Raw genomic sequence first — 13,917 nt, forward strand, 5'->3', positions numbered from 1 at the left:
AAAAAAAAAAAAAAAAAAAAAAGGGGCCCCAAAAAAAACAAAAAAAAGGGGTGGCTTTTTTTCTTTTTTTCTTTTTTTTTTTTTTTTTTTTTTTTTTTGAGACTGAGTCTGGCTCTGTCGCCCAGGCTGGAGTGCGGTGGCCGGATCTCAGCTCACTGCAAGCTCCGCCTCCCGGGTTCACGCCATTCTCCTGCCTCAGCCTCCCGAGTAGCTGGGACCACAGGCGCCCGCCACTTCGCCCAGCTAGTTTTTTGTATTTTTTAGTAGAGACGGGGTTTCACTGTGTTAGCCAGGATGGTCTCGATCTCCTGACCTCGTGATCCGCCCGTCTCGGCCTCCCAAAGTGCTGGGATTACAGGCTTGAGCCACCGCGCCCGGCCTCTCTTTCTTTCTTTCTTTCTGTCTGTTAGTATTTTCCACTCATCCTTCCACGTGCCCACCCATTTATTTATCCATCCATCCATGCATCCATCCGTCCATCCATGCATCCATCCAACTGTCCATCCATCCACCCGTCCATCCGTCCATCCATGCATGCATGCATCAGTCCATCCACCCATGCATCCATCCAACCATCCATCCATCCATCCATCCGTCCATGCATCCATGCATCCATGCATCTATCCATCCATCCATGAATCCATCCATCCATGCATCCATCCATGAATCCATCCATCCATGCATCCATCCATCCATGCGTTCATGCATCCATCCGTCCATCCACGCATCCATGCATCCATCCGTCCATCCGTGCATCCATGCATCCATCCATGCATCCATCCATTCCATCCATTCATCCCTCCATCCATCCATCCATGCATCTATCCATGCATCCATTCATCCATTGATCCATCCAAACATCCATCCATCCATCCAATCATCATCCATCCATGCATCCATCCATCCATGCATCTATTCATCCGTCGATCCATCCAAACAGACATCTATCCATCCAACTAACTATCATCCATCCATCCATTTACATGTCCATAATTATGAGCACATCGTATGTGTCAGGCTGCATTTGGGACCATGTAACACGGTCGTCATTCTTGCCCTCCTGGAGCTCATCGTCTAGCCCAGTGCATGTCAGCCCTGCTTGCACTCTGGAATCATTGGGGGAGCTTTGCAACGATCCCGGTGCCCTGGGTGCTAGTGATTCTGATCGGTTTGTGGGGCAGAGCCTGGGTGCTGGATAGCCTGGATGTGCAGCCAGGGCTGGGAACTGCTGGACTTGCTTCTGAGAGCAGGGGTTCTCCGAGCATGGCCCCTGGACCAGCAGTACCTGGGGGCTTGATAGAAAGGCAGATTGTCTGCCGCAACTGGAACTATGGCCTCAGAAACTCTGGAGGGGGAGCCCAGAGGCCTGTATGCTGAAAGTCCTCCAGGGGCTTCTGAGGCGTGTGGGTTTAATCAGGAACCAGGCACTGGATTAGTGTTTCTCAATTTTTTCATTTCATTAAATTTCATTTAATTTCATCGCTTCTCGGCCTTTTGGCTAAGATCAAGTGTAGTATCTGTTCTTATCAGTTTAATATCTGTATACGTCCTCTATCCGAGGACAATATATTAAATGGATTTTTGGAGCAGGGAGATGGAATAGGAGCTTGCTCCGTCCACTCCACGCATCGACCTGGTATTGCAGTACCTCCAGGAACGGTGCACCCCCTCCGGGGATACAAGGCGTTTGCTAAAAGTAGAAGGGGCGAGAGAGACAGCACGGGCGGGGCGGCTTGCACGCCAAGCGTCTGTGATACGCCGTCTTGCCGGCTCAACTGCTCGTTGGAGTACCACGGGGTGTCTGAGCTGTGGGCGGCAGACGGTAGGCCTTGCGGCACGCTTCCATTTACCCTGTGACTGCAGCGCTTTGGGAAGGCTACGACCCCCCGCAGCCGACCGACCACTCCTTTGGAGGTCGTTAGGATCTCAGCTTGGCAGTCGAGTGGTGGTGACCTTTTAAAGGAATGGGATCCACCCGGAATTGAACTCACTTCCTTCCTTCCTTCCTCTCTTCCTCTCTTCCTCTCCTTCTCTCTCTCTCTCTCTTTCTCTCTCTCTCTCTCTCTCTCTCTCTCTTTCTCTCTAAAAAAGAATAAAAAAAAATAAATTTCATTTAATTTCATAAAAAACCTTTTTAGTCAATTTTTCCTAGTTGCTGCACCCCCATGAAATTTTAATACTATGGATATATCTTATGTCTGTTTATCTGTGCATCTGGTGCTCATTATACATTAAAAGAGGGAAGTGTTTTCACCTCCTTGGGGACAGTGTCTGTCCTGCTGAAAATGCATGGACTAGAGTCTAGAGGAAGGGCAGGTTCTCTTTGAGTAGCAATTGGAATTGATTGGCAGCCAGTCTCCAGGCTGAGATTGGCTCGGGCAGAGCTTTGATCGATGAGTGATGTCTGCCATGGGTGCAGAATGGGGTCTGGGTGCCATATTTTGCCCTCCCTGCCCTAAGCGCTTCCTTCTGGCTGTGAATCAGATGCATGCCCGTTTGAGGGCAGCTTTTCCCAGGCAGGGGCCCTGGGCTACCGTGTGAGGGTACAAGGAGCACTGGGGAAGCTGTGACCCCAAATGCTGTGGACCCCCTAGCTAGGCAGAGTCCACATCAGGTTCAAGAATTAAGCAGCGGAACTAGGAGCTGATGAAGCAGGCAAAAGGGAGGTGTCAGCTGCAGTTCTTTGGAGAGTGAGAGGGAAGGGCTGTTGGAGGCTGTCCCTAGAGGGCAGGAGGGCAGGGAGGTCTGAGGCTACCCCTGTAGAGTCGGGATTACAGGGAGGTCCCAGGGTGTCCCCCTGGACCTGAGGGCAGAGAGGTGCCAGCTGTTCTGGAGAGGTGTGCCAGGGCTTCCCCTGGCCTGGGCCTCGGTGGTGAGTCACCCTGCCCCGTGTCCTCCCGCAGACACCAATGTCTTCTACCACATTGAGGGCAGCCGGCAGGCGCTGAAGGTCATCTTCTACCTCGACAGCTACCACTTCTCCAAGCTGCCCTCCCGCCTGGAGGGTGGGGCCAGCCTGAGGCTGCACACGGCGCTATTCACGAAAGGTGAGCTTCAGGCCTGGGGCAGGGAGGACCACAGGGGCTGGGCCAAGGCCACTAAGCACACCAGCTCCCAACCGCCTGCCTACCCGCCACATCTTCCCTCCCAGCGCTGGAGAACGTGGAGGGGCTGCCTTCTCCAGGCAGCCAGGCCGCGGAGGATTTGCAGCAGGAGATCAACGCACAGTCCCTGGAGAAAGTTCAGCAGTATTACCGCAAACTCAGGTACCTGCCTGGGGTCCCTGTTGGGAGCAAGAGTCAGGAAACCTCCACGTGGAGTGGGCATTAGCATGGAGGTGCCAGACGGACCCCCAGCATGGGCAGCGGGCCACACACCCTTTCTTGAGCGCCTACTGTGTGACAGGACTCTTGGCCTGCATGAGATTCTCATGGCAACAGGCTGTGGATCCCACTTCACAGAGGAGGCGAGGGAGGCCAAGAAAGTGTACACACTTGCCCAAGGCCACACAGCCAGGCAGTGGCGGAGCTTTGAACTGGGGTCTGTTTGGTTCCAAAGGGGGTCCTTCCTACTGAGAGGAGCCGGCTTCATTCTGCAGAGGGTGGGAGCTAGGACAGGGGACCTTGGGACTCTCGGGCCTGTGAGTAATGGGTGCAGCTTGCAGGGTCTTGGCTGCTTAGAAGAGAACCCCAAGGGAGAAGGGGTGAGAGCAGGGACCAGGTGGCACCAGGAGGAAGGAACTGGTTCTGGGAGGCAGCTTCTAAGTTCTGCAGCTCCCACTCCTGCCACCCTCCCCCATGGCCCTTCCTGTGTGTGTCACACCACCTCCCTCTGTGACAGAGGCAGGCCGAGAATTAAGAGCCCAGGGAGGCAAGTACGGGTCTGGGCTTCATCATTTGGAAGTGGGAAAATGAGGCTTCACTCGTTTGCTCAGAGAATGCATCCAGCCCAGTTACTGAAAACTGGCATCTGCTTGGATTGATCAGGGCTGTCACCAGTCTGTTCTGCGCCATCTGTGGAATATTCTGAGTCCTGCCTGTGTGGTGCTTTATTCATCACTTCATTCAGCCCATGTTGAGGCCTCCTGTGGGCCGGGCCCTGTTCTGGGTGCTTGTTTGGGAATCTGCAGTGAGCAAAACAAAGTCCTGTTCTTCCTGGAGCTCATACTCTAGAGCAAGGGCTATCGGAATCCGGCCCACCTCGCCTCCCTGTTTTGTAAATCAAGTTTTATTAGCACACAGCTGCATTCCCTCATTTTCGCATCTTCTGTGGCTGCTTTCGTGCTGCAATGGCAGAGTTGAGCGGCTGCGATCGAGACTCTCTTGTTCACAAAGCCTAAAATATTTACCGTTGGGCTCTTCACAGAAGAAGTTCGCTGACCCCTGGTCTGGAGGGGGAAACGAACGATAAACCAGTAAGCCCAGAGCCATGAGGCGCCAAGTGGTGAGAGATGCTCAGAAGAGAGAAAAAGCAGGACCAGGGCCTGAGGAGCAGAGGGCTGGGGGCTGCTGTGGACGGGCAGGCAGGGAGGGGTGGCATTGGAGGAGTGCCTGGGAGGCCCCTCTTTCCCCCCAGCTGTTGTGGGAACAGGTGCCTGTGGGTGAGCAAAGCCTACAGGTGCTCTCAGGGATCTCCTTCTGAGGGTCGGCAGAGGGCGGAGTCACAGTGGCTGCAGGAGTTGGGACCCGGGTAGGGGCAGGACGATGGTGGGTGTGGTGGCCCCCGCCTCATCCCTGTCTTTCTCTCACAGGGCATTTTACCTGGAGCGGTCTAATCTGCCCACGGATGCCAGCACCACGGCGGTAAAGATAGACCAGGTATGTCCACCTGCCCTCCTTCCGCTGCAGGGAGCTTGGGCAGGGTGGGGTGCTCAGGAGTCAGGACTCAGCCGACAGGCCCAGGCTTGTGCCCCAGCAGATTCTAGCCCAGAAGCCCTTGAGACCCTGCAGTCTCTCCTCCTCCAGGAAGTCTTCCACGATAGCTTCCTCGTCATTCCCCGACTTCCTGGGATGATTTATTTTCGCTGGCACCCGCCCATCTGTACCACTCCAGTCTCCTTTATTAACCACAGCATTTCTGTGAGGCTGGAGCCTGGACCTCATGACAGGTGTAACCTGTATGGCATTCTTTTCGTTTTGTGTGTTTCAAATTTGCTGTCAACCTTTAGAAATCAAAAGATTTCCCATAAAACGGAGGCTTCCAGCTTTGCTGGAGGAATGGGAAGATCTGGCTGTTGGGGACCATGTTGCCGTATGTCCCTGTTGGCCCAAGCCCGGAGCAGCTCCCTCTGAGGGGCCTTGATAGTTCGGCTCCTTGGGCTCCTTGCCTCTGACCCTCAGCGTATGTCTTTTGGCCTCGTGGTTTTCTAGGTTCGGGCAGGCCTCGAATGTGCTGATGATTTTGGGGTGCTGCCTTGGGGCTGTGAGCTGGGGGCTCTGGGAGGAGGGTGGGCACAGCCATTTGGGACTTAACACTCTGGCTGGCGGAACGTCCCCACATGTCCCCACAGCACAGCTCATTAGTGAACCACCACTTGCACGTGGGGGTCAGGGAATGCTGGGGCAGAAGGGAAGGCTCCTCCTGGAGAGGGGCACTTGTGTTGGTCTTGACGGGCTGGGAGAGGACACTTTCTTCAGGTTTTGCTGGGGACACACCTGGGCAGCTGAAGAGAGTGAGTGGGAAGGCGAGGCCTGAAATAGATGGTGAGCGTGGACTGCCAGCTTGCAGCACAGTGGGGAGCCACAGAGGGCTCTTGAGCAGAGGTTATAGAAGATCGAATTGCATTGTCATCCCCAGAGGGGGAGCTGGGAGGCAGCTGCAGGAACAGCTGGATTAGAAGGAGACGGTGGGGGAGGAGGGCCGGGTGGGGGCTGAGGGGCTATGGGGACCTCCTCCAACTCCCCGGGCCTGTGTGGTGCCCCCCCACAGCTCATCCGCCCCATCAATGCCCTGGACGAGCTCTGCCGCCTCATGAAGTCCTTTGTCCACCCGAAGCCTGGTGCCGCCGGGAGCGTGGGCGCCGGCCTCATCCCCATCTCCTCGGAGCTCTGCTACCGCCTGGGGGCCTGCCAGATGGTCATGTGTGGCACGGGCATGCAGAGGTGAGCTGCTGCCCGCTGAGTCAGGGTGTGGGGAGGGGCTGGCCCAGCTTCTGGTCAGTTTGGGGGCCTGTGGCAAGGAGGCAGGAAGGCTGGGTTCCAATCCTGGTTCTGCCATTGCCTGTGGAGCCCCGACAAGGCCTTGGCTCTGTCTGCATCTCAGTTTGTCTGTCTGTGAAATGGGATGGCAGCAGCAGGTGGTCCTAGCAGGGCCGTGGAGCCACCTGCTGCTCTAACGCCGTGGTGAATGTGCATGACAGCTGTGCCCTGTGGTCCCGCTGGAAGCCTTGTTCAATATTAACAATAGCAATGGCCTGACTGGAGGCTCCCCTACCTCCTACCTCCATCCTTTGTCCCCACTGCTCATCCCAGGGAGGAAGAGGTCACCTTCTCCAGAGCCCTTCCTGACCTCCCGTTACAAACTGTGCCGCTCCCCACTCAGTGCCCTCCCAACCCTCTCTTCCTCTGCAGCCCGCACCCCCTGCAGACAGCACCCTTCATTGGTGTATTCTTTTCCTCCCTTGTTCCCTCAGGGCAGGGCCGGATCTGGGAGGGCAGGGGCCCCTTTTGTTCTCTGCTGTTCCCCAGGGCCTAGAGCAGTGCCTGGCCTGAGGCAGATGCTCAAGAAACATTTGCTGAATAACTGTTTCTTGGGGCCAGTGCTCCCTGCCTCCTAGGTCGTTGATGTTCCATGCAGATTAACTCCTTCCCATCTTTCTCTACCAGTGTGGTAGCAGGGCCTATTTTAGGGGATCTCACCTAGAAGCAGTTTTACCCCCGGGGAACATTTGGCAACCTCTGGACACAGTTTTGGTTGTCACAACTTGGAGGAGGGAGGAGCTCCTGGCCTCTAGTGGGTGAAGGTCAGGATGCTGCTCAGCTTCCTGTGGTTCCCAGGACAGCCCCTCCAGCTGGGCCAGGGTCCTCTGTGCACCGCCGTGCTCCCTATTTCATAGTTATCTTATAGGGAAACTGAAGTTAACTTATCTACCCAGGGTCATGGAGGAGTTACATGGAGGGATCGGATTGGAATCCCAGAGGTCTTGCTATAGAATCCACTTTCTAGAACTGTTGAGAAACCCAGAGAGGTGGGAATCAATGTGTCCATCTCAAACCCCCCTGAGCTGGCAAGTCGTGAGGCTTCCAGGGAGTCCCCCATTCACTCAGCAGATATTTACAAAGTTCTCCTCTGAGCGAGGCACTGGGAGAGTCACAGGGAACTCAACAGGGCTTTTGTAGACGGGGAAGCACCAGGGCACCTGCGAGTGAGGGTGGCCGCTGCCTGGAGGAGGAGGAGCAAGCGGGGAGGGACAGCAGGAGGAGGTGCTGCTATGATGGTCAGGACTGGGTCTGGGAGGCCTCGGAGGGACGGGAAGTTGCCCCAGCTCTCCCCCACTGTCCTCTGACTCCCGCTGTTCTCCCCCCACCACTGTCCCCCCCTCCCCTGCTGTCCTCCTTCCCCCACTGCAGGAGCACCCTGAGCGTGTCCCTGGAGCAGGCGGCCATCTTGGCACGGAGCCATGGGCTGCTGCCCAAGTGCATCATGCAGGCCACGGACATCATGCGGAAGCAGGTGAGACCACTTGGCCACAGGGTCCCCCAGCACCCTGGACTGAGGGCGTGGCATGCTTGCAGCCAGGGTGGGATGACGGGCTATCTTGGGACTGTAGCCACCAGCCCCAGACCTGAGCCTTCTCTGAATCTGGAGGGGAGCAAGGATTTTAGCTTCTGGGTCTGTGGGCTTCTGGGCCCCAGCCCCACCCCGCAGTGTGCTTCCTCACGTGCCCTGAACCTGCAGAGGCCCCGGCCTGATGGTTCCTTCTTCCAGGGCCCGAGGGTGGAGATCCTGGCCAAAAACCTGCGAGTCAAGGACCAGATGCCCCAGGGTGCTCCGCGGTGAGTGGCTGCCTCGTCTGCCCCTTCATGTCCCCTCCCAGCTGGCCAGGACCCGGACCTGGGTTTGGCATCATGTTCCTGGCCCAACCCCTAATGCTCAGATGGGGCTTCCCCTCTCATTTATGGGGAACCTCTTTGAGGAGCAATAGACACAACTTCGTCACCTCCTGAAGGAGCTCCTGCTTCCACCGGGAAGATGAGCAAGGCCCCCAGGCGTGCCATGGGCGGTGGCTCTGTGCCCTCCTCCCACCTCACTGCCACTGTGCCCTCAGCCCCATGCCCCGTCAGCCCTGAGCCCCGCCCCATGCCCTCTACCCTGTGTCCTATGCCCTGTGCCCCCCACCCTGTGCCCCCTCCCCTGAGTCCCTGACCCCTGAGCAGCTTGCTTTAACCTGGGGCGGAATTAAGAATGCTGTGATTTTAGCGGATCCAACCTAAGCTAACCTTTTAGTCATTTACAGAAATGCGAACTGAACAGCAGCCTGGGCCCGGGCCTGCGGTGCCTGATTTGCAGGGATGCTCTCTGTTCCTGCCGTCTTTGGCACTGGGGGTGCTGTTTCCTCCTGTCCTCCCATCCTGCTCTCTCCATGTGATTTTCAGGCTTCCTCTTGGTGCCACGTGCAGGCCCTTTAGGATCATGAAGTCGTTTCCGTCTGATCCTCTCTCTGTCTCCACAGCCCTAGTTTGCTGTCGTCATCTGCCCACAGTTTTAAATAACTCTTGTTTTGAAATAATGTGACTCCCAAGAAGTTGTAAAAATAGTCCATAGTTCCGTGGACCCTTCAGGCAGCTTTCCCCAGCAGCAAAGTCTTACGTAACTACAGAGTGCCGGCAACACCTGCTGCTGTGGCGCTGGGGGCTCCACACACACCTTGTTTATGTCTCACGAGTGGCACGTGATCCCTTTCAATACCTTCACGGCCTTTGCTCTGTGCCAGGCACTGTCCAATCGCTTCCCCTCTGTAGACTCATTAATCCAAACAGCCGCCCTGTGAGCCAAGTCCGGCTGTCATCCCCACTGGGCAAGTGGGGATGCTGAGGCACAGAGAGGTTAAGTATCTTGTCCAACGTCACACAGCTAGTAAATGGCAAAGCTGGGATTCTGAACCCAGGCAGTCCGGGCCTGGAGCCCGAACTCTGACCACATCAGACCACATGAGACCACATGTGCAGCATTGCGGTCTGCTTGCCTGGACACCACGCAGCCTCCTGTCTGGTCCCCCGGCTCCAGAAGCATCTCTGCATACAGAGGTTCCCAGGATAGATGAAGTAACAGCGTAAGGGGTAGAGTGCTGTGGCCAGCTGGCCCCCAGTAGTGTGGAATGTGCGCCCCACCCCCACGTAGCTGAACGCACAGGTGCACATGTAGACACGTCTTCATTTGTAAATGCCAGTCTCTGAGTGGGCAGAGACTGCCTGTGGGGAGGGACCTGGCAGCCGGCAGAAGGCGTGGGCGATATAGATATTTTCCTCTGCATCTTTCATACACCTGTGAGTTTGTGTTTCTGGGCATGAATTACACATCCAAGTAAAAATGGAAATAATACAAATAGGTCCTGGCCCGCCCCGGCCTCTCCTCATTCTCTTTGCCTCCATCCCCAGCCTCTACCGCCTCTGCCAGCCGCCGGTGGACGGGGACCTCTGAACGCCCAAATGCCCCACGCTGGGCCGCGGCCTCTGGAGCTGGGATTTGGGAGGACACAGTAGGGCAGCGCCGGCCTTCTCCAGAGATGGCCCAAGGCTTCCGTGGCTGCCCGTTCTGGGACCTGCCCAGCGTCCTCCACCGGCTCCTTCCAGGACAAGCCCGGCCACCCTCTCTGTGACGACGAGCTGGCTGATTGGCCCGGGGCCGGCCCATTCTCCACACGCCTGCCGGAAGTTGGAGGGGTGTTGGAGACCCATGGAGCTGATGGGAGCAGCTGGTGCCTGGGCTTCTGCTCCTGCGTCCCCAGAACCCAAGGGAACGTCATGGAGGCCACATGGGCCCCCCGGCTCCCTCGGGATGGTTCCGCCTGCACTTTTGCAACCCCGGTTTCCTTCACAGTCCACATTCCAGGTGACCACACGTGTCTCCTCCTCCTCCTCATCTTAGCTTCCAGGTGCACCCTAACCCTGTACTAACCTGCTTGGTGGACTCGGAAAAGACTTGGCTCTGTCGGGAAAGGAGAGACGGGGCCTCCATCACGCCTGTTACCAGAGGATCCCCGAGAACCACACCAGCTCTGGACATCACCGCCCCTGGAACTGGGGCCACCAGCCCTGGGCACCAGATTTGCTCTGACTTTATTTATATGGCGTGAAATCTCTGGTTTATTTTGGGATTTTGTTGTTGTTGGTGTTGTCAAGATTTGTTTTTTCTAAAGCTGTGTGATTATATATTTGACATTTTAAATTTCAAAGAAAAGTATATTGTCTTAACAGGGGACCAAGAGAAGGTAGTATTGATAACTGTTCCCACCTCTACTAAAAAAAGAGCAAAAAAGAAAAACTAAATTATTGAAAAATTTAAAAACGTCAGTGTTTCCTGTTTGTTAATATTAGGGTTGTAAGGTGTTGTTTTTAGGTATGGACTGTGATTCCTTCCCCTACCCTCCATTCTCCAGCGGTTTCCCGGTGTTAGAACTCGCTCTCTTTGAGTGACTGGCTACAAGGGCCTGAGAGGTGGCCAGCCAGGGCTGGAGCTGGAGGGGACTGAGCCCCACCTGAGGTGCCATGTCATACAGGTAGAGGGCCGCTGGGAAACACCGGGCAGTGGCTTCTGTGATTTATTTTCTTGATGTTAACTTCTCAGAGCAGGGCGATTGGGACATCACCAGCCAGAGCGCAAGAAGCCACCCTGCCCACCGGGGAGGAGGGACCCACATGGGGCCCCCTTGGCAGTTTGTTCCCCCAGCTTCCATATGCCTTCAGGGAAAGGTCACAGCTGGGGAGGAAGGGAGGGGACACCTGTCACCCCTGGCAGGTGGCGAGATTAGATGGGGGCTCCCTGCTGCCCTCAGGCTGGGGAGCCTGAAGCCCTCAGCATCGGCATCTGAGCCTCCTGCCCTCCAGGGCACGCTTCCCCCTCTTGCTGCAGCATACAGGATGGCAGGCAGTGACCTTGTCACTGTACTTGCATCAGAGACAAAGGAGGACCAGCTTTGGCCCCGCTGCGGGAAACGGGGGAGGGCCCAGGGCCAGCGCATTGTGCACTGGTTTACTTTAAAATGTACAGATTCTTCTTGTTAAATTCATGATAGATTTTTTATTATTATTAAAAGTCAGTTTATAATACAAAGAACGAGGCTGTGATCTGCTTCATCTGTGGTGGGTGGCATGGTGAGGGTGCGTCCAGGGTCACTGGGGGATGAGCTCGTGCTTTGAAAGCCTCACGGAGCACAGTGCTGATCTCTGTCTCAGGGACCTTGAACCAGCGACCCTGAAGTCAGTGATGTTTTCACTCTGTGCCTCAGTTTCCTCCTTGATAATGGGGCGACACAGCTTCTCTTGTGGGGTGATTGCTGAGGACTACCCGAGGTTGCACAGATTGCCTGCGACCCAGGTATACAGGAAAATAACAGGCCTTATCTGATATTTCAGCTTTTTTTCTCCCCCTGGATTCTGAGCTCTCATTTCATCGTGAAGGTAGGAAAAACTATTTTCCCAGGAATTCCGCACCCCTCCTGGTTGGCTTACTTACGCTGAGGGGACAGCGTGGGTCCAAGGGGTGCCATAGAATCCTTCTCGCTCCAACCTGCAAGGCCCGTTGGATCCAAACAGGAGTGGAATTGAAAATCCCATCATGGTTATGCCGGGCCGCCAGTCAGCCAGAACTTAACGCTGGCCACGAACAGGCCGAGTGAACAGACGCGAAATGCACCAATGAGAACAGAGAGTCTGCGTGCACACCTGGGCCTGGTGGTTGCATCCCAGGCTGTCGGCAGGTTCTCCACCTGCCTGGGCCCAGGTGATCTTCATGAAGCTGCCTGGGTTTGTTTGCCCAGCCAGAGAAACCTCATTCCCTGGCCTGCAGACCTGTTCTGCTGTGCCTGCCCTGTGCCCGCCCTGTGCCCCCCTCCCTTCTTCTTCCCCTCCTTATCGCCCTTTTTTTTTTTTTTTTTTTTTTTTTTGAGACAGGGTCTTGCTCTGTCACCTAGGCTAGAGTGCAGTGGCGCAATCATGACTCACTTCAGCTTTGATCTCCAGGGCTCCACTGATCTCCCACCTCAGCATCCCAGGTAGATGGGACTACAGACACATGCCACCAAGCCTGGCTAATTTTTTAAATTTTTTATAGAGACCAGGTTTCAGTATGCTGCCTACCAAGTAGCTGGGACTACAGGCACACGCCACCATGCCTGGCTAATTTTTAACATTTGTTATAGAGACCGGGTTTCAGTATGTCGCCTACGCCTCTTCTTTATTCCATCTTTCCCCGATTTCCAACACGTTGGAAAATGCTGAAATCGGCAGTTTCCTTTGGGTCATGGCCACCCTTGGGACTCCCCTGAACCATGGTGCTGCACCCAGCCCTGCCATTTCACACTCGAGCTCCTTCTCTTTCAGTCTCTTTTCCTTCCAAACTAACCTGTCCCAGATTCCATTCTCTGAAGGCCCAGATTGGATCCCTCCCAGAGAGAGATCCTCGCATCTCTGTTACAGGCTTCGAAGGACTCAATACTAACAGGCAAGAGCAAAACTCCTGGTGGGGTTTCAGGCAGTCATGGATTGATGATTTAGAATTATCTGAGGCCAGTGTTTGGATCCAGGGAAAATCACTCCGAGGGAAGACCTGTTACCTCAATCTATATTTGAGGTCAACAGGGAGGATTTGATGTCTTTCTTCAGGCTGACACGTTTCTAGGAAGCATCAATTTCAGCCTCTCCTCCACCCTGAGGGCCAGCAGAGGGAACATACATTCTCCTGGCAGCCGTAGGCAGAGGCAGCTTGGGTTTCCAGCCGGCTCTCTGTGGCCTTCAAGTTGCATACTTCACAGGCTCAGAGCTGCGCCTACAGAGTTGGGAGGGAGAGCCGGGACCAGCTCCCTCTCCGGGATGTGTTTGTCCAAGTACAAAACTTAGCATGAAGGGCTTCTCAGAGCAAGGGGACATTTCTGCAGGAGACAAGAGGTTTCAAACTGATGGTTCCAGGCTGAAACTTGGAACCAGATGTGGGTTTTTGTTTTTCCTTCCTTCCTGATAAGGTGTTTTTAAAAATAGTTTTGAATTATATTTATGAACCAGCAAATTTCATCTCCGAATTCTGATTTTTAGTTTGTTTCAAAAATCAGAAGCTCTGAGCTGGGGTGGTGGCGCGTACCCCGTGCTCCCAGCTACTTGGAGGCAGAGGTGGGAGGATCGCTTGAGACCAGGATTTCAAACTGTCCTGCTCTGATCACACCTGTGAATAGCCACTGCACTCTGGCCTGGGCAATGTAGTGTGGTCCTGCCTCTGAAAAAAAAAAAAAGGTTAAAGAGGCCGGGCACGGTGGTGCACGCCTGTAATCCCAGCACTTTGGGAGGCCGAGGTGGGTGGATCACGAGGTCAGGAGATGGAGACCATCCTGGTGAACACAGTGAAACCCCGTCTCTACTAAAAACACAAATTAACCGGGCATGGTGGCGGGCGCCTGTAGTCCCAGCAGCTCCGGAAGCTGAGGCAGGAGAATGGCGTGAACCTGGGAGGTGGAGCTTGCAGTGAGCCGTGATCGCGCCACTGCATTCCAGCCTGGGGGACACAGCGAGACTCCGTCTCAAAAAAAAAAACAAAAAAAGATTAAAGAAAAAACCAGAAACTCTAGTCACTCTGGTCCACATTCCCACCTGACTACATGTCAGCTGGAGCTGGGCTGTCTTCTTGAGGACGGTACCAGCTCTCCAGTTCCCTGGAGCCCATGTGGCCCCGAGCACTCATTTATCCGGCCTGCTCACTCCGACCTGACCT

At 55.1% G+C, this 13,917-nt stretch overlaps 1 protein-coding gene and 1 non-coding gene across 2 annotated transcripts in view; both read left to right on the plus strand.

Annotated features, from left to right (window-relative positions):
• The window catches only part of PREX1 (phosphatidylinositol-3,4,5-trisphosphate dependent Rac exchange factor 1), a 205,599-nt gene extending 194,325 nt beyond the window's left edge, over positions 1-11,274 (plus strand). The window contains exons 34-40 of the mRNA XM_025399110.1: positions 2,904-3,047; positions 3,152-3,266; positions 4,751-4,817; positions 5,929-6,101; positions 7,569-7,671; positions 7,927-7,994; positions 9,597-11,274. Coding sequence (XP_025254895.1) covers positions 2,904-3,047; positions 3,152-3,266; positions 4,751-4,817; positions 5,929-6,101; positions 7,569-7,671; positions 7,927-7,994; positions 9,597-9,639 — 713 coding nt within the window. The 3' untranslated portion in view covers positions 9,640-11,274. The remainder of the gene's footprint in view (positions 1-2,903; positions 3,048-3,151; positions 3,267-4,750; positions 4,818-5,928; positions 6,102-7,568; positions 7,672-7,926; positions 7,995-9,596) is intronic.
• Positions 1,479-1,670, plus strand: LOC112633921. The gene has a single exon (XR_003121677.1). It is a non-coding gene; the product is annotated as a U2 spliceosomal RNA (small nuclear RNA).
• Positions 11,275-13,917: the final 2,643 nt, after the last annotated feature.

Source organism: Theropithecus gelada, chromosome 10, assembly GCF_003255815.1.
Source record: "Theropithecus gelada isolate Dixy chromosome 10, Tgel_1.0, whole genome shotgun sequence".
Lineage (NCBI taxonomy): Eukaryota > Metazoa > Chordata > Mammalia > Primates > Cercopithecidae > Theropithecus > Theropithecus gelada.